The following is a 24,087-nucleotide window of genomic DNA, read 5'->3' as shown; positions in this document are numbered from 1 at the left end:
TGCCACCCTTCTGAATCCTGTTCACTCCTGGCAGACAAAAGGTATTACTCCTGTAGTCATGCATTTATAAAAAAGGATTTGTTCATGGAACAACAAACATGTCGGGCATTCATTGCCTTGCAACCGTATGAGGATCCGAGCTCCTCTCTGTCAGTCAAAAAGAGGGACATGACTTGCACCACGGCCTACTGAAACCAATGGATGGCAGTGAAGATTAATTACAATGTTCAGCTATGGGTCAGTGGAAGTACGTGGCTATACTCAGGCATATGGCAGGGCCAGAAATGAGAGATTTAATGAAAAGCATTGAAGTCCATTTCACACCGTCTCCATCAGGAGAGGTTCTGGCACGCCCAACACACCCCTCAACACTTCTGACAGACTTCTGACAGGAGCTATTATCAGCACATACAGCCCAGCAGGATCAGCCTGATCTCCCACATGTCTTTGGAACTGGGTTCACACAAACACACAATGTTTGGACATTACCGTAGTCATTCACACCAGAGATGGCAAGCAGCATTTTCCTGCGTGCTCCAAATGTGGTGATGCCCAGCTCTTTCAAGTCCTGGTCTGTAAGAGTGAGGAAGGTCTGGAGATCGATCTGAAAAAGAGTGCATGTGTACAGTCAATATGTTTATTATGTCACTGCACACAATACCATTTTTGGGATTACAAAATAAAATCCCCCTTTGCAACATAAAATACCTGGGTTGTAGCGATGAGACAAGATAGTAGCTACTACAACAATTGGATACCATGAAATTGGGGAGAAAAAGGGGTAAAAAAAAACAACACATTGTTGATTTCAAATATTCAGGTCCACAACAATTTGCCATTGTTTTCTCTTTCTCTTTCTTTCAGAAACTGACCAAGTCCTTTACCAGATACAACATAAATTACTGATAACCTACATTTTGAGATTATTATGGATAAAAACAATATCATTTGTATTTGTCAAACAGCAGCCAAGCATCGATCATCATGTCACCAGAATAAGACCCTCGTTATTTATTGGAAAAGAGCATCAAGCTCATCACCTTGCACTTTCACCACCATGTGAAGTTCATCATCATTTATTTCATCGGTGGCCTAATAAACAACCTGCTTTCCCGAGTTGTAGTGGGAGGACCACACAACATATCACGTGACTCCAAGTTTACATTGGTTATTCTATTAATATTTGCGCATAAAGGAGTTTCCTCTGCCATTTCTCGCATAATTACATTTTACAGATACAAAAAAATCCCACCATGTCTAACGAACAAATTGTCTGTCGGCATTTATAAAATTATACCAGCATTTCATGTTTCCATCAGCTCGGTCGCAACGTTTTTCATGCGTCAGTTAATTCATCTGCATGAAGTGGTTGGATGTAAACGTGGTTATTGTCACCTTAAAAGGTGAATGGCGAGCATTTTCCAGGAAGAGTTTTAATGCTCGTTCACAATCACACAGTTTTACGGCAGGTCTGATTTATAACGGGAAACATGCATATGAATGGCGTGCACCAAGTTTATATATTTCAATATTTTTGTAGGTATGAAATTTACAATGGTTATAAATGAGGCCTGAAGCCTATCCATTATCAAGTATTTGCAATATGTGTGCTCTGATTTCAATACAAGTAGTTGGATATAAATAGTCTAGTCACTGGACCATGAGGACCGCTCCAAAATATGTTGCAAAAAAAGCTTAGTCTAGGTCAAGCGATGGGCAGCTAAAATGGAACTCAAAGCTCCCAGCAAAATGTTTAAATCCATTTATTTATTGACAATTTCTACCGGAAAAGTTTAATATCAGCGTGAAAATCTTAGCCTAAGCACTGATCTATCCATCCGTAAATTCTAGCCTCTCTGATATAGTCAGCCAAGCAGGGATGGATGGAGGTGTCTGCTCCCACGTAAATGTGGCTATCCCATGCTACGGCAGCTATGGACCAGTACCTCCTGCTGTTGGAACACGTCTGTGTATTTCCCCAGGCCCAGCTTGCTGAACAGCTCCGGGAGGTCCGACCCTTTCAGAGAGGACTGGAGACTGCACCCGTTGCTCCCGGTGATCGAGGAGATACAGTCCATGTAGTTACTGCTGCTCAGATAGTGCTCTGCAGCTGTCAATCACAATGTGTCACGGGAAGACAAGACAAGTCAGACAGTCATCATTAAAGACTTTCATAGAAAGTTATCATTGTAAAAAAGAATGTACGCAACGTAAAATAAACCCTGACATATCTCGCTGCCAAAACATTGTGACTAAATATTTGTATCCAATTAGTGCAAGAGAATGCTTTTTGATCGTTTTTAATGTGGGCAATGTAAGCCAACATACTGTGGATAAAATGTGCTTCTCCACAGCATTACCGGTAGTGATAGACTTTGATAAATAATTGGAGACAAGGGCAAAAACAGGAGTCGGATATGAACAGAGTATCTGGTCTCTAGTGCAGGTGTGTTGGAGGAATGAACACATCTACTCCCACACCCCCTAACGTTTTAATTAATGAGTCAATCTTTACACAGCATCTGCTGTTCAAGGTTAGATGTTTTGAATTATGTATCATCAAAACTTTTAAGAGAGTTTACTTTAATTACATGGGAGTGTGATGATCTAGCCTTCTTGCCTTTCATTCAAAGTTCAGATGGGTATCTGCCAAGTAGCTCACCCGATTTGTTCTGCTTCCTCTTAGGACTGCAAACAGACACTGGGAATTCGGCATGGCTGGGAAGACCGTTCCCACCCCCATTCCTGTCTCTCCAGTTGTCAGAGTCACTGCCGTTGCCCACCCCCTCTCTGCTGCCGGAGCGGGAAAGAGACAGGGGGGAGCCCTGGGGGCACAGAAAGCGGACATCAGATCATACTGGGCTGTAGTTTTAACTTCTCATTATTTGGTTTAGTTCTGTGAATCAGAGTATCAATTTAGTTTAGTTTTCAACAATTTACTTTTTGCTTTACATATTTACATGTTGGCTTTCATTTTTTTATGCAATCCATGATGATGCTTCATATTACAGTCTCTGCATAAGCTTCATATCAGGAATGTTACTATGAACACGTTCTCTTCCAACAGAAAAAACCTGGTCCATTGGTGTTTACCTCATAGTCGGAGTTTACCTCGTAGGTGGTACTCATGGTGGGTTTGTAGGGCACGTGGTTGGCCCTGCGCAGCTCCTTGATGGTCTCTGCTGGCATAGACTTGGAGAAACCCAGGCCACTCCACGTGTTAGTGGGGGTCCGCACCTCAGTCACAACAGGCTTCTTCAACATGGCTGGACACAGACACAGATAAACACCTCTGTTACCAATTAGTGCGAAAGGTCAGAAAAACGGACACAGTATCCCTTTATTTATTTAGCCCTTTTCCTTCCCAATTTCCTGATTTCCAAATTGGTAGTTACAGTCTTGTCCCATCGCTGCAACTCCCGTACGGACTCGGGAGAGGCGAAGGTCGAGAGATGTGCGTCCTCTGAAACACAACCCTGCCAAGCCGCACTGCTTCTTGACACAATGCTTGCTTAGCCCGGAAGCCAGCCACACCAATGTGTCGAAGGAAACGCCGTGCACCTGGCGACTGTGTCAGCATGCATTGTGCCCGGCCCGCCACAGGAGTCGCTAGAGCGCGATGGGACAAGGACATCCCGGCCGGCCCAACCCTCCCCTAACATGGACGACACTGGGCCATTTGTGTGCTCCCTCATGGGTCTCCCGGTCATGGCGCAGCCTGCGATCGAACCCGGATCTGTAGTGACGCCTCTAGTGATGCAGTGCCTTAGACCGCTGCGCCACTCGGGAGGAACACAGAATCCCTTGAGACTAGACAGGAATCGCCTGAAAGATTGACACTTACCCTTGGTTGCTAACAGCTTTTTCTGTTCATATTCAAGCGCCTGAAATAGGAATGGAGAGGAAGGTCAATGTCAGTTTTAATACTTATCAAATTCCCATTAGTTATTTATTGATACGTGAGTGCGAGTATGTGAGAGAGAGAAGTGGAGTTGGAATACCTCTAGTTGGCCCTGCATATTGGCAAAGGAAGAATGTGGAGCCAAGCGGATCCTGTCCCTCTCGTTCTGCTGTGCTGCCCTCTCTGCTGCCCGCTCACTGCCCGGTGCCCTCTTATCTGTCACTGGGCTGTCTGAAGCACTCGACTCTGGGTCTGACAGTAAGCAGTCTGAGCTGTGGGAGGGGCACAAAAGAGAGCAACAACTATATTAAAAGGACAAGTTACAAACCCCATCACAATAGAGTAGCCTATAGCACAGAAAAGACATACAGCACAGCTCAACAGGGTATGGTATATTAAGATAAAGCATGACAGAATGCAGTACAACAGTGCAGTCCCCTGCTTTGTCTCCAAATAGCACCCACCTCAAGCTCTTTTCCCCACTGACATTCCTCCTGGAAAACTTGAAAAACTGAAAAGTCCTTATACATCAGCGGTTGTCACAAAGTGCTATTATTTTCTATTCTATGAATGCATGGGAGTCATACCAACGGAACTAGAATGAGTTCGAGTCCTATGTTCATATCCTTTAGGCATGGGAATGGAAGAGTGAGGACATCTCTGAGATGTAGGTAGTGTCTTACTGTAGCTCTGGACAGACATACTGGAGATGGGAGTTCTTGGTCCCCTGGAGGAGCTCCACCGCCTGCCGTTTCCCTGACGTCTTACAGGAAGCCAGCATCTGTTTCAGCTCGTTTCCATTTGCTGAGTGAGATGGGCTTCTGGGCATGCCCACTTCCACAAAGGTGTCAGAGCCTGGTGGAGAGAACGTAAAAAAGCATTTGTGAAGAAAAGGTAACGTGGGATATTATATTTCTTCCTTCATGATTTAATAATGTCGATCAGTAGGCTAAATATACTATTATATCCTTTACATGTGACAAATAAGATACAAAGAATTGCTAGATTCTTATAGAATCCCTGTGTTTGACAACCAAGTTTTTGTACTTCCAATGCAACCTCTTCTTTAGAGTGCATTATTGCTTAGCTTTCCATTGCCTGTCATGCATATATTACAGTACATTCTTTGCACCTGTAAATCACTCTGCATGATGGCATGAGCATGACTAAATGTAGCTGCTAAACCTCACAGTTGGCACCTGTGTTATTAAAAAACAGAAGCGGTCAATAATGAAGGAGCTTTTTTCTTCCAGGCAGTAACCCAGCCTGCATAACATGATCTGTGTGTGTGTGTGTATCTAGGCCTTGACAGCGTAAAATAATAAGATGTCAGTCACCTTAATTAACATCTCCAAGCTATTATGTTTAGTTGAATCACCCTGGGCTCGATGGTAACGGGGAGCAGAGCCAGTTGGGACAGGTTGGAGAACACAGGAGGTGGTCAGGGAGAGGAAACAGTTACTACTGTCACCAGCCAAGCTGGGGCTGAGGCTGAGGAGTCCACGGATCTCCAGCTCCAACAACATGGGAACGTGAGGAGTGTGAGAGTAAGGCTACACTAAAACCACACATGTTAGAGATGCAGGAATCTCGGGACCTCAACCACTGGAATACCAGCAATTAAAATGTCACCCTGTTGCAACCTAATAAAAGTGGTTTAAGAATGGGGACTAGACCGCATAAAACAAATATATTGTGGTATAAATTAATTTAGCAGTTTACAAGGCCAAATACCTAGGTTTCCTTGTGGGTTCTATAAACCTCTTTATAGTAAATCTACAAGAGCTATACAGTGCCTTGCGAAAGTATTCGGCCCCCTTGAACTTTACGACCTTTTGCCACATTTCAGGCTTCAAACATAAAGATATAAAACTGTATTTTTTTGTGAAGAATCAACAACAAGTGGGACACAATCATGAAGTGGAACGACATTTATTGGATATTTCAAACTTTTTTAACAAATCAAAAACTGAAAAATTGGGCGTGCAAAAATATTCAGCCCCCTTAAGTTAATACTTTGTAGCGCCACCTTTTGCTGCGATTACAGCTGTAAGTCGCTTGAGGTATGTCTCTATCAGTTTTGCACATCGAGAGACTGAAATTTTTTCCCATTCCTCCTTGCAAAACAGCTCGAGCTCAGTGAGGTTGGATGGAGAGCATTTGTGAACAGCAGTTTTCAGTTCTTTCCACAGATTCTCGATTGGATTCAGGTCTGGACTTTGACTTGGCCATTCTAACACCTGGATATGTTTATTTTTGAACCATTCCATTGTAGATTTTGCTTTATGTTTTGGATCATTGTCTTGTTGGAAGACAAATCTCCGTCCCAGTCTCAGGTCTTTTGCAGACTCCATCAGGTTTTCTTTCAGAATGGTCCTGTATTTGGCTCCATCCATCTTCCCATCAATTTTAACCATCTTCCCTGTCCCTGCTGAAGAAAAGCAGGCCCAAACCATGATGCTGCCAACACCATGTTTGACAGTGGGGATGGTGTGTTCAGCTGTGTTGCTTTTACTCCAAACATAACGTTTTGCATTGTTGCCAAAAAGTTACATTTTGGTTTCATCTGACCAGAGCACCTTCTTCCACATGTTTGGTGTGTCTCCCAGGTGGCTTGTGGCAAACTTTAAACAACACTTTTTATGGATATCTTTAAGAAATGGCTTTCTTCTTGCCACTCTTCCATAAAGGCCAGATTTGTGCAATATACGACTGATTGTTGTCCTATGGACAGAGTCTCCCACCTCAGCTGTAGATCCCTGCAGTTCATCCAGAGTGATCATGGGCCTCTTGGCTGCATCTCTGATCAGTCTTCTCCTTGTATGAGCTGAAAGTTTAGAGGGATGGCATGTCTTGGTAGATTTGCAGTGGTCTGATACTCCTTCCATTTCAATATTATTGCTTGCACAGTGCTCCTTGGGATGTTTAAAGCTTGGGAAATCTTTTTGTATCCAAATCCGGCTTTAAACTTCTTCACAACAGTATCTCGGACCTGCCTGGCGTGTTCCTTGTTCTTCATGATGCTCTCTGCGCTTTTAACGGACCTCTGAGACTATCACAGTGCAGGTGCATTTATACGGAGACTTGATTACACACAGGTGGATTGTATTTATCATCATTAGTCATTTAGGTCAACATTGGATCATTCAGATATCCTCACTGAACTTCTGGAGAGAGTTTGCTGCACTGAAAGTAAAGGGGCTGAATAATTTTGCACGCCCAATTTTTCAGTTTTTGATTTGTTAAAAAAGTTTGAAATATCCAATAAATGTCGTTCCACTTCATGATTGTGTCCCACTTGTTGTTGATTCTTCACAAAAAAATACAGTTTTATATGTTTATGATTGAAGCCTGAAATGTGGCAAAAGGTCGCAAAGTTCAAGGGGGCCGAATACTTTCGCAAGGCACTGTACATGTCTATGTTGTCTGTAGGTGCGGTGTGTGTGTGTGGTACCTTGGTCTTGGTTGGACTTGCTGGAGCGGGGTTCTGACGGGTTGTGTCCGCTGGCCTCCTGGACCGAGTCACACTGGTTGGGGTTCAGAACCGTGTCTGCCAGTGACACACTGGACATCCTGCCATAGACAGAGCCAGGATGCTGCATACAAACACAAATGTAGCTTTATATATTATACTCACTATAGGCAAGGTATATATTCAATGTAACAGCTAGTGAGTATATGTCTATGAAAGTCATTCACCTTGACATGTCCATTGATGGTACAGGGGCCTTTGGAGCAGTCAGGGACCCCGTTGGTCTGCTTGTCGATTGGGGAAAGCCCGGGGGGAGGGGAGGGGGTGTTCTGGGTGTACCCCTGGACCCCAGAGAGCAGGATACTGCTCAGAGTGGCCTGGGCTACAGGGTGCATCATCAACTGAGACGAGAAGCCTGGATACACGAGGGAGAAAATACTACACCTGTATCATAACATTTTCATCATATAATAATTTATTACATTATACAGAACAATCTCAAAGTGCATAACAATTTTTTTTAAATGGACACAACTAGACAGGGCAACAGACAAAAAGAAAGCACTGCTGATACTACAAAGGACACAGCTATTAACAGAAAGCCTTCCTAAAGACAAAGGTATTTAGGGCCAGAGTCTGTGGTGCCTTCAGGTAGTCCGGGAGGGAAATCCAGAGGCTGGGTATCAATCCCTTATAGCTATTTGTGAACAAGGTACGAAACCTGAAGGTGTGAGACAGAGAGAGTTTGTGCACTAGCCGTCAGTACTCACCTTGGGTGCTGGTGAGAGAGCTGGGCCACAGTGAGGAGGAGGGAGATGGGGTGCTGGGGCTGGGGTTCTGCATAGGGCTCATGGAAGAGTTCAGACTGTTGAGAACAGAGTTTGGAGCCGGGGAGCTACTGAGAGAATGGGGCACTGATGCACCTAGGAAGCCTGGAGGAGAGAAAAACACAGATAAGGCTGTATCTCAATACAGTATCACTCTAAAAATATTTTCTTCCCACACCAGTGATAGATATTATTGCACACTACCACATCACTCATCAAGTCATTTCATATCAGTGGTCAGAAAATAAAGAGAGAGACATTTGAGAGAACTGGGTCTTTGACAAATATAACTCAACAGTCAATAACTCCATGTTAAACCGCTACTCTATGTTTCAACTAAATGTTTCAAAGAAGACTGAAACAGGTTTGTGGGTTTTACAAACAGATAATTTAACTCCAGAAATAAGGCTCGGATTTCCTTGGCAGGCTGAGCTGTAATCTGATGGAGAGGGATGTAGTAATTAACTATAGGCTGAGATGTGGAGGCCCATATCTTACCCATGGGCTTTTGGGTTCATACTGTACACACCAGGAAGGGACTGTCAATGTGGTCACTTTCCAGACATAAACCTCCTAACAGTTTATTCCATGATACATAACTCATGATTTATTCCGTTGTAAAGGAGTTTGTCTCATGTTATTTTAAATTGTATTTCTTATTATTTAGTTTCGCAAGATAATACCATAACAATACAGTTGGATTACATACAGTATGACACAAGCCTCATTCTCCAATCACTGGTCTATAAACGTGTGGGAAAGGGCCTAGGGATGACATTTGTATAAAGACACAATAGATTTCCTTTGAGCATTCTCATAATGGTGTAAGAGGTGGATGCAAAGAGAACTCCATTACCCAGGCTGCTCAGCCCCAGGCCAGCAGAGGCCAAGATGTCCAGGCCGACAGGACAGATGAGGGTGGGGCCGTTGGTGGAGGGGGACATGGCTGATGACACCCCGTTGCTCTCCAGACCCAACAGAAACTTCCGGGCCTCGTACATGTTCACTGCATTCCGCTCCACACTCTTTACTATCACAGACTGAGGAAGGGAGAGTGGGAGAAAGTGGGGGGTGGGGAGACAGACAAGCGGAACAGAGAAAACAACAACATGGCAGGTTGATGTGCCTAATATATTGTTTGGATTTGGATTATGATGTGCAGTGCTTTACAGTTATTTACAGAGATTTTCCTGACCGTTTGATCTGACCAGAAAACATCTTGGGCCCTAGCTGTACCATTACTCTAGTAAAGTAGCTCTGGATTTGACCACTGTCTACCATAAGCCACCTCCAAAGTCATTTTCGATTTGACAGTACGTCCAACTGGCCTCACAACGGCAGACCATGTGCAACCACGCCAGCCCAGGACCTCCACATACAGCTTTCTTAACCTGAGGGATCACCTGGGACCAGCCACTAGGACAGCCGATGAAACTGAGGAGTATTTCTCTGTTTTAAAGCCCTGTTGTGGGGAAAAACTAATTCTGATTGGCTGGAACTGGCTCCCCACAGTGGGTGGGCCTACACCCTCCCAGGCCCACCCATGGCTGCGCCCCAGCCCAGTCATGTGAAATCCATAGATTAGGGCCTAATTCATTAATTTCAATTGACTGATTTCCTTATATGAAATGTAAATGTGAACTGTAACCTGTAAAATCGTTGAAATTGCCGCATGTTGCATTTATATTTTTGTTCAGTATATGCCAATATATCTTACATTTTCTACCGATCTGCGTGCCAGTTATGGTTGAAATATCCACATTTTTGTGTAACGGTTTCATTTAAATTTATAATAACGTCTTCGATTTCTCAAATTCATTGTTATGTGCTTAATCAAAATTATATTTAAATCTAAATGAAAATGATACAAACCTAAAAAGTAACTTTTATTGCCATCTCGTACAATGCTGTGTAGTACTCCCTTCACAGAACAGAGCAAACTGGCCCTAACCAGAATAGAAAGAGGAGTGGGAGGCCCCGGTGCACAACTGAGCAAGGGGACAAGTACATTAGAGTGTCTGGTTTGAGAAACAGATGCCTCACTAGTCATCAACTGGCAGCTTCATTAAATAGTACCCACAAAACACCAGTCGCAATGTCAAGAGTGAAGAGGCGAATCCGGAATGCTGGCCTTCTAGACAGAGTTCCTCTGTCCAATGTATGTGTTCTTTTGCACATCTTAATCTTTTCTTTTTATTGGCCAATCTGAGATATGGCTTTTTCTTTGCAACTCTGCCTAGAAGGCCAGCATCCTGGAGTCGCCTCTCCACTATTGGGGGGTGGGGGGTATACAGAAGCCCTATTTGGTAAAAGACCAAGTCCATTTTATGGCAAGAACAGCTCAAAGAAGCAAAGAGAAATGCCAGTCCATCATTACTTTAAGACATGAAGGTCAGTCAATCTGGAAAAGGTCAAGAACTTTAAAAGATTCTTCAAGTGCAGTCGCAAAAACAATCAAGCGCTATGATGAAACTGACTGCCACAGGAAAGGAAGACCCAGAGTTCCTCTGCTGCAAAGGAGTTACCAGCCTTAGAAATTGCAGTGGAAATTGGTGGAAATCTGTCCTTTGGTCTTATGAGTCCAAATTTTTGATTTTTGGTTCTAACCGCCATGTCTTTGTGAGATGTTGAGATCATCCATTCACCTACTCTGCATGTGTATTTCCCACCGTGAAGCATGGAGGACGTGTTATGGTGTGGAGGTGCTTTGCTGGTGACACTGTCTGTGATTTATTTAGAATTGAAGGCACACTTAACCAGTACGGATACCACAAAATCAAATCAAACCACAGCATTATGCAGATACGCCATCCCATCTTGTTTGCGCTTAGTGGGACTATCATTTGTTTTTCAACATGACAAAGACACAACACACCTCCAAGCTGTGTAAGGGCTATTTGACCAAGAAGGAGAGTGATGGAGTGCTGCATCAGATGACCTGGCCTCCACATTCACCCAACCTCAACCCAATTGAGATGGTTTGGGATGAGTTGGACCGGAGAGTGAAGGAAAAGCAGCCAACAAGTGCTCAGCATATGTGGGAACTCCTTCAAGACTGTTGGAAAAGCCTTCCAGGAGAAGCCGAAATGCATTTCAGGTGACTACCACATGAAGCTGGTTGAGAGAATGCCAAGAGTGTGCAAAGCTGTCCTCAAGGCAAAGGGTGGCTACTTTGAACAATCTCAAATATATTTAGATTTGTTAAATACCTTTTTGGTTACTACATGATTCCATATGTGTTATTTCATAGTTCTGATTATTCAACAATGTAGAAAATAGTAAAATAAATTAAGAAAAACCTAATTGGGGTCAGCCCTAACTTGATGTTCATGTTTAGTGTGGTACCTTGCTTGGCTGCTTTGGTTTGGGCTTGATGCTGATGAAGACATCCAGCTGCTCCATCAGAGCTGTGATACACTGGGGCTCCACCTCGATGTCCTCTTTTATGTCAAACATCAGCACCAGGGGCAGGCAGCCCTGTGGAACACACATCATCACATCCTATGAAACAGACCCTTGTTAAAGAACAATCACCATGGGGCAGAGTTTCTCCTGACCAGACATTTAAATTACATGACATTTAAAAGTATCCCCACAACCCGAAAAGTTGAAAATTGCAGATTTGGTCACTGATAAGCACCTAAACTGGAACGCAGTGGCTGTACAGTTATTAACATGCTATATATGTTGTCAGAGCTCAGGGTCTCCACTTTACAGCGCTGTATGGGATTCAACTGACTGACGCTCTAAGCGTGAGCACCAAGCACAACAAGACGATGCCCCCATAGCAAAACATTTTTGTTGTCTGAGAAGGAGGACTCTATATTTTCTGAAAGATAAGAAATGTAAGATTATAATAAATACCGCTTTGATGTTATACAAGCAAACCACACACCCTTGAGTCCAAATCAGCGCTTCATATTACCAAATGATTAAGCTCAAGTCATTTACAGTATCATCATTTGTGATCGCTATGTTCGATGTACAGCTGCAAGGATGACATGGAATCATACCCTGGGTTGTTCTGAACAGAATGAGCTTATGTTTGTTGTATTGTGAAAGTTAGCTGCGGAACCTGCACCTGAATGCAATCCATAATATGCGCATCACAATTACCAACCGTTTCCCTAAAGTGCTTCTGAAAGCCTAACACTAAGATTGTATTGTATAACTTAGCTCGTCATGTTGGCAATAGAATAAGCTTTCAAATGATGCCCACCTGACCCCGACAGCGATTTATAATGGAATGTTTTTGGATTGCATAACCAACAACAGTAATTGTGTGATGGTGGGGATACAGGGCTGTGCTGCAAACAAATTGTGCTGCAAACAAATTGTGCACACTTTGGAGAGGTTTGCGTCCTCTTGGAGATACCAGTTAGACCTCTCACTCAAACCCTTGACATTTGTTTGTCTTATGTTGCACCTACCACATAATTTCCACTAATATTTTTTATTTTGTTACTAAATGTATCCAGAGTAGTTTCTGATTTTGTTATCGAGAAATGCCCAAGAAAAGCACAGTAAATGTAAAATGCACAATAAAAAATCCAGTGTAATGTTTGGAATCAGTCTTGTGTCAGGTGAACTGTTGTATCCTCACATTTGGTCTATCATTTCCCCATAACCTCCAGTGTTCTCCTTTCAATTGCTACCATGGTTATGCATATACTTCTCATATTTACTCTGTTTGAAACATTTTAATGTGGCCCTATCCATCCATATAGGACAATTGTCACAAGTGTAAAGGGTTGAGAGAAGCCTCAGTAGAAAAACAACCCTACTTGGGAAATTCCAAAACAATTGACCAAAACAGCCTGTTTTTCATGATCCCACCACGAACTCCTTCCTACTTTATATACAGCTGAGCGATAGAGGACTTCCCATTGTGTGTAATTAAATCAGTTTGGGCCAAGCTGGTGTTGACAGGCAGGGTCCGGAGCTGTAATTTACAGTCTGAGAGATGGTCTAAAGATGGCTCTCTGTGGGGGAGGCTCATCTCCTTGTCAAATGCCCAAAGGGGCGTCTTCTTGTGTGTCCCACTTCCCGACAGAGAAAAGTTAAGTTTACAAAACAATTTCTACATTTTTCTACTTTGGTTAAGACTGACGCCACAGACAAAGAACGGCTACACTGGCTAGCATAGCTGCTCTATATTATGGTTAACGTTTAAGCAGGATGCCAATAAGTTTTTTTTACCCAAAAGACAATTAAATGACCAACATATTACACATTTTCAACCCACATAGCTGATAAAGTGCCTTGGTCAGAGACAAAACAAAATAAAACTGTGGTTTAAATCAACAAAAATCCATATGCAGGGTAATTTTCCAACATAAACAAGGCAATTATTCTAATCTATACAAACCATGCATGGACACATACCATGAGGTACTGGCGCGCCAGGCAGACAGACTCGATGGTGCCCTGGATGTAGACCGTAGATTTCTTCTGGGGGCTGTTAGGGTCGGGGAAGTGGATCTGGGCTCCTGTTCTCTGGGTGATGTGTTTGATGTTGCTGCCGTTACGGCCCATCATGAAGAGGTGGTGCTGAGGGGCGATGTCCAGGTGGGTACTGACTGAGATGGCACTGGCAAGGCTTCCCGCCAAGTGCTCCAGCAGCATGGCAGTGCCCCTCTGGGATGAGAAGAAAATCACAAATCTATCAATTCAATCAGTAAATCTGCAGCATCTAGTAATATTTTGACTAGGATAAAAAAAAAAATATCTTAGTGTGTGGACAAATGCTCAAAGTTGAGTGAGTGACTGTGTGGATAGAACTTTCTACTAAAGTTACCTGGGGCAAGTCTGGGGCAAGGAAAAACACAGCTAAAATTAGATTAATTTGCACATCCAAATGTGGCAGAAGAGCAGGATTTGCTTCTCCCAAGAGCAAGTGAAACAACATTTCAACCATAGTTTACACCAAAGTAAACCACTGTTTTTCCATTTCACCAGGCAGCCGACAGAATTGTCGGATTCCCTGCCTCCTCTGCAAACAATCACTGGAGGAATTGGAAGGACTTCCAATGGAACTCCAGCCTTCAGCCACTGAGGCCAGCACAGCAATCCACAGTGGTTTTGGCAGACCTCTTTTACAGAGCAAGATCTCCAACCACTTAGCATACATACTCCCCCAAAACCCCAGCCCCGATCTGGCCAGCATCCCAAGACAAAATGAACCCTCTACCCATCCACTAACTCAACTCCCCCTAGGCTGGGTTGTACTGAAGGCCATAGTGAGGGTGGGTCAGCGGTAGGTGGGTGGAGGGGTCCAGGGATGTTGGATTGAAAGGCTCTAGGCACCAGCCATAGCTCTAAGGCCCAGGGTGGAGTGTGTGGGAAGGGGAGAGGAGGAGGGCGCTCCAGACAACTTATATTAGACATTTACTCAGGAGGGAGATTTACTTGCTCATGGGTTAGACAGTGCTTGGCTTTAAAAGCAACAGTACTGTAATTCCCACTAGGGAGCTGACCAAGCAACCCTCTGGTCACAGCAGTCCACTTCTCTAACCACAAAGCCCCAACCCCTGCTATTCTGTAAGTAGTGTGGTGTGTTGGTGGGTAGATGTGTGGGGTGTGGCCAGGCCTCACCTTGACGGCACTAGAGTTGTTCTGGGAGCCGCGGACCACTCCGGTGGTCCCGTAGAGACGTGTGGGGGGCTTGAAGGATACGGTGAGGTTGTAGGTCTGGGAGATGTGCTGCACTGTGGGGGAGCCTGGGTCAGGCTGCACGATGGCCGGCAACTCAAACGACAAAACTAGAGGGAGCAGCTCCTGAGAGAGATCGACGAATAGACAAAGATTGTGTGTGTGTGTGAGAGAGTGAGTGAGTGAGTGAGTGAGTGAGTGAGTGAGTGAGTGAGTGAGAGAGAGAGATGCATACAGTTATTGCCATCTTGCTATTACCATCATCATACTATTATTTTGCGAACTTTACACAAATGCCCTGTAGTAAGTAACAGAGTCCATTTGAATAGTGAAGACATAAGAGTAAAAACACATTTTGAGAGAGATCTCTTAACATAGGGTAGAGGCATGTGCACATCTACATAGACATAACATGTCCCACTTCAGCTGGGTTGTGGCCAAACACGGCATAGAAATGTTAATAAAAACCCTTGGTGTCTATCACAACGCGTTGAACTGTGCCAATACTCAGTAGGGACCTAACGCGTTACGCCCTTCATCAGGCACATGCTACAGCACACTTCCATTAGGAGCCGATTAAACATACAGTACAACGCTGTAGTAGCAGATCATGTCTGCTCCTAGACGGTCTGTTGATATTCAGACTGTAAATGTTAAGGTCAAGTCACTAAATCATACATCAAGTCACGCCATCAAAGAGAAGAGACCAGACTAAAAGTGGACCCCATCACTCAAATCACAGCAGTCATTCAAACAGCCTGGAGGCGCCAGATTTTGCTGTAAAGTTCATACATACACTTAAGTCTACTCGTGTACGCGCACGCACACACTTATCCAAACACTCCGTCTTGGGCAGTGCGCCATAGCTTAGGCTGCCAGAGAAGGGCATACAGCATGAATTACACTGACCAAAGAAATGAGCCCATGATTAATCCCATATGTTTCTGGGCCTACTTTTATATCACATTTCAGGGGTTCCACTGTTAAGGCAGAGATATTTAGGTCAGTGAGAAGGGAAACACAGAGAGGACAAACAGTACGGCCCCAACCAGGCTATGAATGAAGAATGGCTCAGACAGAGCTGACATAAGCTTTTTAAAACAGGTCTTCCTGGCAACTTTAAGCTTCATATTTATTCAATCTGAAGGTGTGCGTGAGTTCTGCAGACAAGGGCAGAAAGGCAAATATTGCAGAAAGGCAAATATTGTATAAAGACTGTATAACAACTACATAAATCACGGACAAAGCTACAGACTAAAACTTTCATCATACACCATCACGTCTTCAAGGGCTGCAGTACAACTCAACTTTACCCTTCCCTTCAAAACACCTCTAACAAAGACCTGGCACAAACAAACTATAGCGAAGGTAAAAACCCATCTAATCACTGTTTTGGTCACATGCAGAGAGGGATGAGGCCACCCAGGACCATTTACTTTTAACCCAAACAGTACAGAGTCAGATCCGGAGCAAACAAACTATGAAAGGTTTATATCGAAGTGGCAACTGACAGTGATTTGTTCCTTTTCATTCATTTCTTATGGCAGCCAACATAGATATCAGTGCGAAGCAAAGTAGGGCTTGTATTTGGGTGAAGGGATGGAGGGTTGCTAGACGTTTGGGATGAGGGTCGCTGGGCAGGTGTTAATACTGTATGTGGGGTGGCTGTACAGATGTCATATGGTTGGTGAGTAGTTGTACTAAGTGGTATGAGTAAGAACAGTGTACAGGTTTGGGTAGTGGGCAGTAGCTGGGCTGCTGTTTGAAAAGAGGGGTGCTGAGTGATTGGGTGGACTGGTGGAGTATGGCTGCTAGTGTTTGTCTTTGGGAGGAGAGGATTCATGTCGCTATTACAGCTTATTTTCTAAACCCCTTCCTACAACAATGGTACGCTCAAACATTACTAAATTCAATTGGTTAACTTTTTTAATCAAGGAAGTGCATGAACTCGGTTGCTCCCTGTTGCCTGTGAAAACCCAATCACGTGTGCTCGCACTCTTGCGCTCTACTTTCTTCTCCCTCTTTCTTTCCTTTCTCATTGAGCTTATTTGTCTTGGTCCACTTGGAAAGAAAGCACATGCGTGTGAAGAATTGTGATGGCGGGAAGGTCTGGACGGCAGAGGCTCACACGAGCAGAATGGCCCACCGCCCTCTGAGCTGGAGCTGAATCTGAGGCGAGCCGAGCACCCTCTACAAGGCCAGACGCACTGTGTGCTGGGTTTGAACTGTTTCCTATGTGCCCTGTGCCACATGGGCTTTGGCCAGAGCATTACCTTGGAGTTCACAGGCTCCACAGCTATCACATGCAGTTATACGACAACTAAAGGATGACTGTAGTGACACAGGCTTACAATATAACAGCCTGTTCCGAGTTCAGACCTCATAGACCTCCATAGAAATGACATCCAACTTACCCTAATTTTGGCTCGAGCTGCCTCTACCCCTCCTGGCTGACCTGCAATGGACACCTGTTCAGATGGAGCGACAGAAGTCATTGTTATAGTTTAGATATTACGGTTACATCAAAACTAGAATCTAAAACTGGAATCAAAACTGGAAAAAAAGGAAAAAGCTTAGAGCCAAAGCTCTTCTCTCTTATTTCCATTTGGTCCAGTCATTCTAATTTCCATAGCTTATGTTATGTTTTTATCAAAACCCAATCAGAATAACATCATAAAGAGAAAAATTGTTTTGTAGGCTTTTACCATATTTAAAAACCCCAACCCGTAATTTCAAAAATTGCCTTTCAACACTTCACATCCTGAATGCGTGCCTGCAATTAAAATAATTGCGACAGAAATCTAAAAAGGAGATAAATGCCTTCATTAGATATCCTGCCAGCAGAGCAGTAATCTCTCTCCTCCTCTCTTCCTTTTCAAGCCTTTCATCGGTAACTCACCATAATGGAGTAAGGCATGCGCTGACCCAAAGAACCATAACTTCTGCCAACTTTAATCAGCACTTCTGAACAAATTAAGCCTCAGTATTTGAGACCAGCCAGTACCATCTAGTTTGGGTCAGCACTGCCTCCTCACACAAATGCATGCACACACACTGGGTTTGAGGTACAAGGTGTTCAAGGTAAGGGATAGCTTGCAAAGTTTGGTGTGTGATTGCATGACACATGCGAAGAGTTTGCCAGCTTGCCTCCTCCAGAGGTGTATGTAAATGGAAATTACAGCCGCTTCCAACTGCTTGTCTATCCAATCCAGCCCAAACACACTGGCTTCCTATGGCACAGCCAATCAAAACAGCCAATTACAGCAGCTCTCCGCAACATGGTCATTTAAAGCCACTCTAGCAACTAACAAATGGGACATACTCAAATGAGAACAAACCAGTTTAATATGTGGTTAAAATAGTAAATACAGGTGAATAAAGCCTGTGCAAACAGAGAACCTTTGACAGACCCACACAAATGTGGTTAATGATGGCACAGCACATTCATTCGTATTCAGTCTATCAGAACCTGTGTACATTGCTAATTGTACATATACAGTGGTGTCTCTCTCCGTACCTGGTTGCTCTTCTCCGCCTGATTGTTGCGGTTGGAGTCGGGGAAGTGGATGTGGCAACCCGTGTCCTCCATCACCTTCTTGATGTTGTTGCCTCCCTTGCCGATGACGTGGGAGTGCTCTGTGTGGGACACGTCCATCTTAAGGGTTACCCTGTTAGTCTGCTGGAGGAGAGGAAGGAGGGGGAGACACTCTTCTTAAGCATGGCCTGCCATACAATGTACTTAATAATACTTAGTGAATGATATGATAGAAATCTTACATGCATAAATATTCAATTCTATACCACATATAACTGTAAATCATGGCAATATTGTGAATATTGACACAGCTTGAATAACCCTCGGCTAGTAAGCCGAAGACAAATAGGATGCATCTCTAACACCAAGACCCTTGCTCTGGTCCGACACCACTGCCAGGCAGATGGGTCCACCATGAGAAGCTCCACTTAGAGAGGCATGAGGACTATAACCAATCATATCAAACATAAACCCTTTCAGATGGCTAATTACACAGAGAGCTAAAGCAGATGAGCCTAAAAGTATGTTAAATATTTCAAAAAAGTTTCATTCGACAAATCCATTGCTATAAAATGGCGACTTTTTTTATTTGTATTTTTCATTTTACCTTTATTTAACTAGGCAAGTCAGTTAAGAACCAATTCTTATTTTCAATGACGGCCTAGGAACAGTGGGTTAACTGCCTAATCATGGTTGTTTCATGTTGAACTCATTGGGGTGAAATATGTGAATACATTCAGTTGGACAACTGACCAGGTATCCCCTTTATGGAGGCAATCATGTGTTGACTGTGTGCAGAGAAAATACTTGTTTAGAGTGTTAGGATAAAACCTGCCCACAGGGGGTGCTATGGTGTGCCCATTTTGGGATGTGGATTTTTGTTGCCATAGAGACAGGACATGCACCATGCCGAGCCAATACACACTCAGGAAATTAAGTACTGGCCATCTTGGTGGCAATTCATATCACACGTCTGAGAAAGCCGCCTGTCATTTGAACTCTGTTGGAGATGGAGTGAGTGAGCCAAATAAGGTGTGAGAGAGAGGGAAAATGGACTGGGAAAGATGTGGAAGGGAGTTATTTTCTAAAATGGTGGACCCATGCCACCTCGGTGAGATCCACAGGGCCCCTTACTCTCCATTCATCTCACTTTGCCTCCATCAATCCATTTCTCAGTGTGTTACCAAGCCACTCAAATAGAAACAGAACCAATTAGGAAGTAAACCAAGGTTTCTTAGGGCATGAAATGACAGCCAGAGACACTCACTGGATACATCTGTGACTACCATCCCCTAGTTGATAAATTACCAATGTCAGTATTGGTGTTGCCATGAGAACAAAACAAACACCTTTCCATCATTCATACGCACCTTTGTGTCGAGGACTGACATGATTCGGTCTTTGGCTTCCCTCACATTGTCTCTCTTTCCACAAACCTTAATGTGTGGATCTGAAGGGAGAGACGTGATGGAGAGGTTGAGATTGAGGTACGGAGAGAACAAAAGGAGACAGAAAGAGGTTATGAAGAGATTATATCATCACCTTTTCCCAAGACTGTACACCAGGTGAATGCATTGATGGCATTCATGATTATGACATCAGACAAAACACTTGAGGTAAATGCTAATTTCAGATGTGCCAACTCTCATTATGGGCTGTTACACAGAAATGTTGGATCAATTGTGTGATCCCCCCCGAACATTTAGAAAGTTTGCATGGAAAATAGACAACAATTGCCTGCTAGGGTGCGTTTCCGTTTAACTATCTTGTGTCGATAAAAACAGCTGGACGTATGCTCAATGCTCACGACTGTAGAGTCCATTTGGCCGTGCGGCAAGCCAGGTCCTAGGAGCCCCCTGTGTTGACTGTATGGAGGGGCAGGAAGTCAGTTAAGCTCCTTCCAGGAATCTCCCTCCCCCCACACACCACAAATAGCTCAGATTTACTGTACTCCTACAGAAGAAAATATTTATATTTAGAGTTCACTTAGACACTTTTTAACCTATTGACATTTGTTGGGTTTAGAGATTTTAGAGCTGTTGAGCAGGAAAATGCAGATAAAAGCCTATACTGTTAAACAGAATAGTACATGGAAATGTAGGTAATGACTGAAAGAAACAGTGTGTTATACTGCGCTGTATAGACCTAACACCACAACAAACTCCAATTACACAAACCAAACAGAAACTCTCCATAGAGTTTGGGGCGGCAGGTAGCCTAGTGGTTAGAGCGTTGGATTTTTTTTTTAAAAAGAGTCACAAAACAAAAAGTGAGGGGAAAGCACATGAACTGGCCCTGATCCCCACTGAGGAGAGATCTGGGTTGGCTTGGCTCTGGAATGCTGCTGCAGGGAAGCGTTTAGGAGCCTCTGTGCTCTACGTTTTACGGGCCTATGGGGGGATTGTGGGAGCAGTGGAAGGCTGTGTGGATCTCGTCAGTGTGACATGGGACTCTCGTGGCCTCAACGCTGAGGTGAGATCACAGAAGGGTGAAAAAACAGCTGTGAGACGATATTTTGTTCCCCACAAAAACAACCCAAAAGCCTCTCAAGTCCACAATGGGTTACATCACGATAGGAGTGGGTGCCGTCATGGACAGAAAAACAAAGTAAAATCACAGCAGTATTAGAAGAGACCCTCACAGCTTTGGTTTCAGGAAACGTTCCAAACACACAGCTGTGACTAGAGACCAGCAGAGGGTGTTGGCCTTCCGCTCCCCTACCCATCTGGCACTCATTACATTAGGGGGCTAAATTAGTGTTGCTATGTGTGATGTTAAACACCCCCACATTTTTTAAGTGTGACGCGTGTACTCTTATGATTGATTGTGGAATAGAAAATGAACACCCTAAGTCTTAATTTGGCACACCAAACATTCAGAAATACATACAATATGACAGCTGAGAAAAAAGGTCTTGGAAGTTGACACTTGACACAAAAGAAACCATTTGACCCCTCTCTGCTTACCGTCAACGATAATGACTTTTTCCAGAATGGGTTTACATTATTTAAAGCCAGGCACCACAGGCTAAAATATAATTTTTGCATCTACTTATCCATTTAGATTTTTTTGGGGGGGGGTATTTAGGTCCATTCTTCTTATTTTCAAGAAGAAAAAATAAGTGTCAAAAAGTTCAATATAAATTTATATTTTCATTTGTTTATACTACCGTCAAACTTTCAGGAATTGTAACCACTTTCAAATGGACATGGATCCATAATTTCATAGAATGTAACAAACTGGACTACATACATTAGTAACTTACTTTGAAGAGACGGTGACTGATTGAGTCTAATAGGCGTTTGGCAGTGTAAATCCATTGTACTTGGTCTTTAAAGCAGGAATCACCGCAGCTGAAACAAGAAAGTATTTTCCCTCACCTTGATTCGGTAAAAAGCTTGATCTCTCTTTTGTTGCTGATCATTTTCCTGCACTGCAGGTAATGCAAACTTGTAGTGTATTAGAGGTTTAATAAGGCTTCTACAGTTTGTAATTTCCACTTAAAAATGTCAGACTTGCTTGATTTGCCCTGACGAAAAATGTCTCAACCCCTACAAAAAATGCCCATTAATTATAATCCACAAAATAATCCATATTTCTTTACACTGCAGGATTATTTACCTGCTGTAGCAAACTGGCTCAAATTAAGATCCTACATCTGTAGACATCACTATGGATACAAGGACTGGATATATAAAATATCAAAATTATAGTTTTTACTATGTTTTAGGTCTATATAGTGTTTGTTTACATTTACTTTGTTTACAAACATTGAAGTAAAACAAGCGTATACATTCGGCTGTTATGGGGTACGACAGTTGAACTAAGTTCATTAGCCATTTATAAGTTATATTCTTCAAGAATCAATGGGTACATATCATTCATTTATATGCCCAAAAATGGATGTATCAACTGCAGATTGCCCCTTTAACTGCCATTTCCCAAAAGTCAGACTCTTCCCACACGTCAAAACATTTCTCAGTCTCAGAAGCATCTGCATTCACCAAATTCTACGTGGCTATTCTTAAACATATTCTCCAGACTTGAACAAAGGGAATTGTTGATATGCTGTCAAAACACTTTTATCGATTACATTTTCTTTTTAAAAGCGTACCTTTATTATTTTACAGATAGAAAAAAGAAAAAATAATTCATCCACAATCTGCTATGTATAAATCCAGTCCTGGAGTGTCTTAACATAATAAAAGCTAAATATTTCGGCTGAATTCATCTGGTGTCCAGAAAAATGTATTTGCATGATATGCAAATACATTTTATGTCTTGTTTGTTTTACAATAAAAAATATTTTGCATCTTCAAAGTGGTAGGCATGTTGTGTAAATCAAATGACACAACCCCCCCCAAAATCCATTTTAATTCCAAGTTGTACGGCAACAAAATGAGAAAAATGCCAAGTGGGGGTGGGGGCTGAATACTTTCGCAAGCCACTGTATTAGTATACTATTTCAGAAAAAAAAGATAATCAAAAAAACATTTTATTTGTGTCTACATTCAACTGGTAAAAGTTGACTGTGAAAATGATCTGATTAGGGTGTGGTGCCTGGCCTTAAAAAGGGAGTGACCAGGGCCTCCCGAGTGGTGCAGTGGTCTAAGGCACTGCATCACAGTGCTTGAGGTGTCACTACAGACCTGGATTCAATCCCGGGTTGTGTCACAATACAGCACAAGACAAATATTCAAGAAAAACAACTAAATTCTTTAATAACAAGGTCCCCAATCAATATTTTCAATTGCCTGAGCGGCACCAGAACATCCAATTGTATTGCATTTTGTAGTTGGTTCCCTGCAATGAGCGCCTTTAAAATTAAAAGTGGATTTCCCTAGTTCGGTGAAGACCCAAGGAACCTCAAGAGAACCAAAACCATTCACAAGGTTGGTTATCTCATATTTTAATATTTTAACAGCAACATTAGGGAAGTCGGAAGCTTGTGCAGTGGAGCTTTGTAAACAAAAAATTAAGTGATCTACAGGACTAATGAGGAGCAGCCAACCTTTTGATACAAGACATAGTGGTGATCATTAAAACTGTCACCTGTGATAAATCAAAGGGCACTATGGTAGACAGTATCCAAAGGTTTAAGAGTAGTGGCTGCTGCAATCTGGTAAATGGTGTCACCATAGTCAAGACCTGGCAGGAAAGTTGACTGTACAATCTGCTTCCTGCTATTTAGGGAGAGGCTAGATCTATTTCAAAAAAATAAGCCCACTTTAAAATCATAGCTTTTTAACTAGTTCATTCATACGCCTTTTAAAACAAAGTATTTTTCAATCCAACTGCCCAGATATTTATAGGTGGGAATCCGATCGTTGGGAGAACAATGCAATGAATAAATATGTAGACTAGCATATTTTTTTTTGCGAGAATTAGAATACATATATTTAGTCTTGCCCGCATTAAGTACACATTTTAAACCAACCAGGGCTTTCTATGAGGCAACAACAACAAAGTCAGATTGCAGCTCTAACATAGCATGGTCAATAGTTGGGGCAATGGCATACATAACAGTGTAGTCTGCATACAGAATGAATAGATAGACCAATAATATTTATGTAAATAGTAAAGCGAACAGGTCCCAATACCAATCCCTGCAGTACACCTTTAGCAATATACAGGAAACCAGACTTGGCACCATCAGTAATCACGCATTGTGTCCTATCTGACAGATCATTCTCAAACCACT

At 42.9% G+C, this 24,087-nt stretch overlaps 1 protein-coding gene across 8 annotated transcripts in view; it reads right to left on the bottom strand.

Moving 5' to 3' along the window:
- The window catches only part of LOC110502528 (protein bicaudal C homolog 1-B), a 75,888-nt gene that overhangs the window by 4,790 nt on the left and 47,011 nt on the right, over positions 1 to 24,087 (bottom strand). Inside the window, exons 4-20 of one of the 8 annotated variants that reach the window (XM_036960076.2) lie at positions 19,757 to 19,836; positions 18,369 to 18,527; positions 17,266 to 17,319; positions 14,795 to 14,977; positions 13,586 to 13,837; positions 11,546 to 11,677; positions 9,057 to 9,240; positions 8,144 to 8,305; positions 7,601 to 7,788; positions 7,356 to 7,497; positions 4,585 to 4,756; positions 4,002 to 4,173; positions 3,845 to 3,884; positions 3,094 to 3,266; positions 2,663 to 2,825; positions 1,947 to 2,110; positions 490 to 604 (exon numbers count right to left, since the gene is read on the bottom strand). In XM_036960076.2, coding sequence (XP_036815971.1) covers positions 490 to 604; positions 1,947 to 2,110; positions 2,663 to 2,825; positions 3,094 to 3,266; positions 3,845 to 3,884; positions 4,002 to 4,173; positions 4,585 to 4,756; positions 7,356 to 7,497; positions 7,601 to 7,788; positions 8,144 to 8,305; positions 9,057 to 9,240; positions 11,546 to 11,677; positions 13,586 to 13,837; positions 14,795 to 14,977; positions 17,266 to 17,319; positions 18,369 to 18,527; positions 19,757 to 19,836 — 2,535 coding nt within the window. Of the gene's footprint in view, positions 1 to 489; positions 605 to 1,946; positions 2,111 to 2,662; positions 2,826 to 3,093; positions 3,267 to 3,844; positions 3,885 to 4,001; positions 4,174 to 4,584; positions 4,757 to 7,355; positions 7,498 to 7,600; positions 7,789 to 8,143; positions 8,306 to 9,056; positions 9,241 to 11,545; positions 11,678 to 13,585; positions 13,838 to 14,794; positions 14,978 to 17,265; positions 17,320 to 18,368; positions 18,531 to 19,756; positions 19,837 to 24,087 lie in introns of all 8 variants that reach the window. The other 7 variants (XM_036960078.2, XM_090216991.1, XM_090216993.1 and 4 more) reach the window with 7 other exon arrangements.

The sequence above is a fragment of the Oncorhynchus mykiss genome, chromosome 23 (assembly GCF_057628025.1).
Source record: "Oncorhynchus mykiss isolate SJ-2025 chromosome 23, ASM5762802v1, whole genome shotgun sequence".
Classification (NCBI taxonomy): Eukaryota; Metazoa; Chordata; class Actinopteri; order Salmoniformes; family Salmonidae; genus Oncorhynchus; species Oncorhynchus mykiss.
The sequence above is the reverse complement of the archived record's forward strand: the minus strand, read 5'-3'. Positions and strand labels throughout refer to the sequence as shown.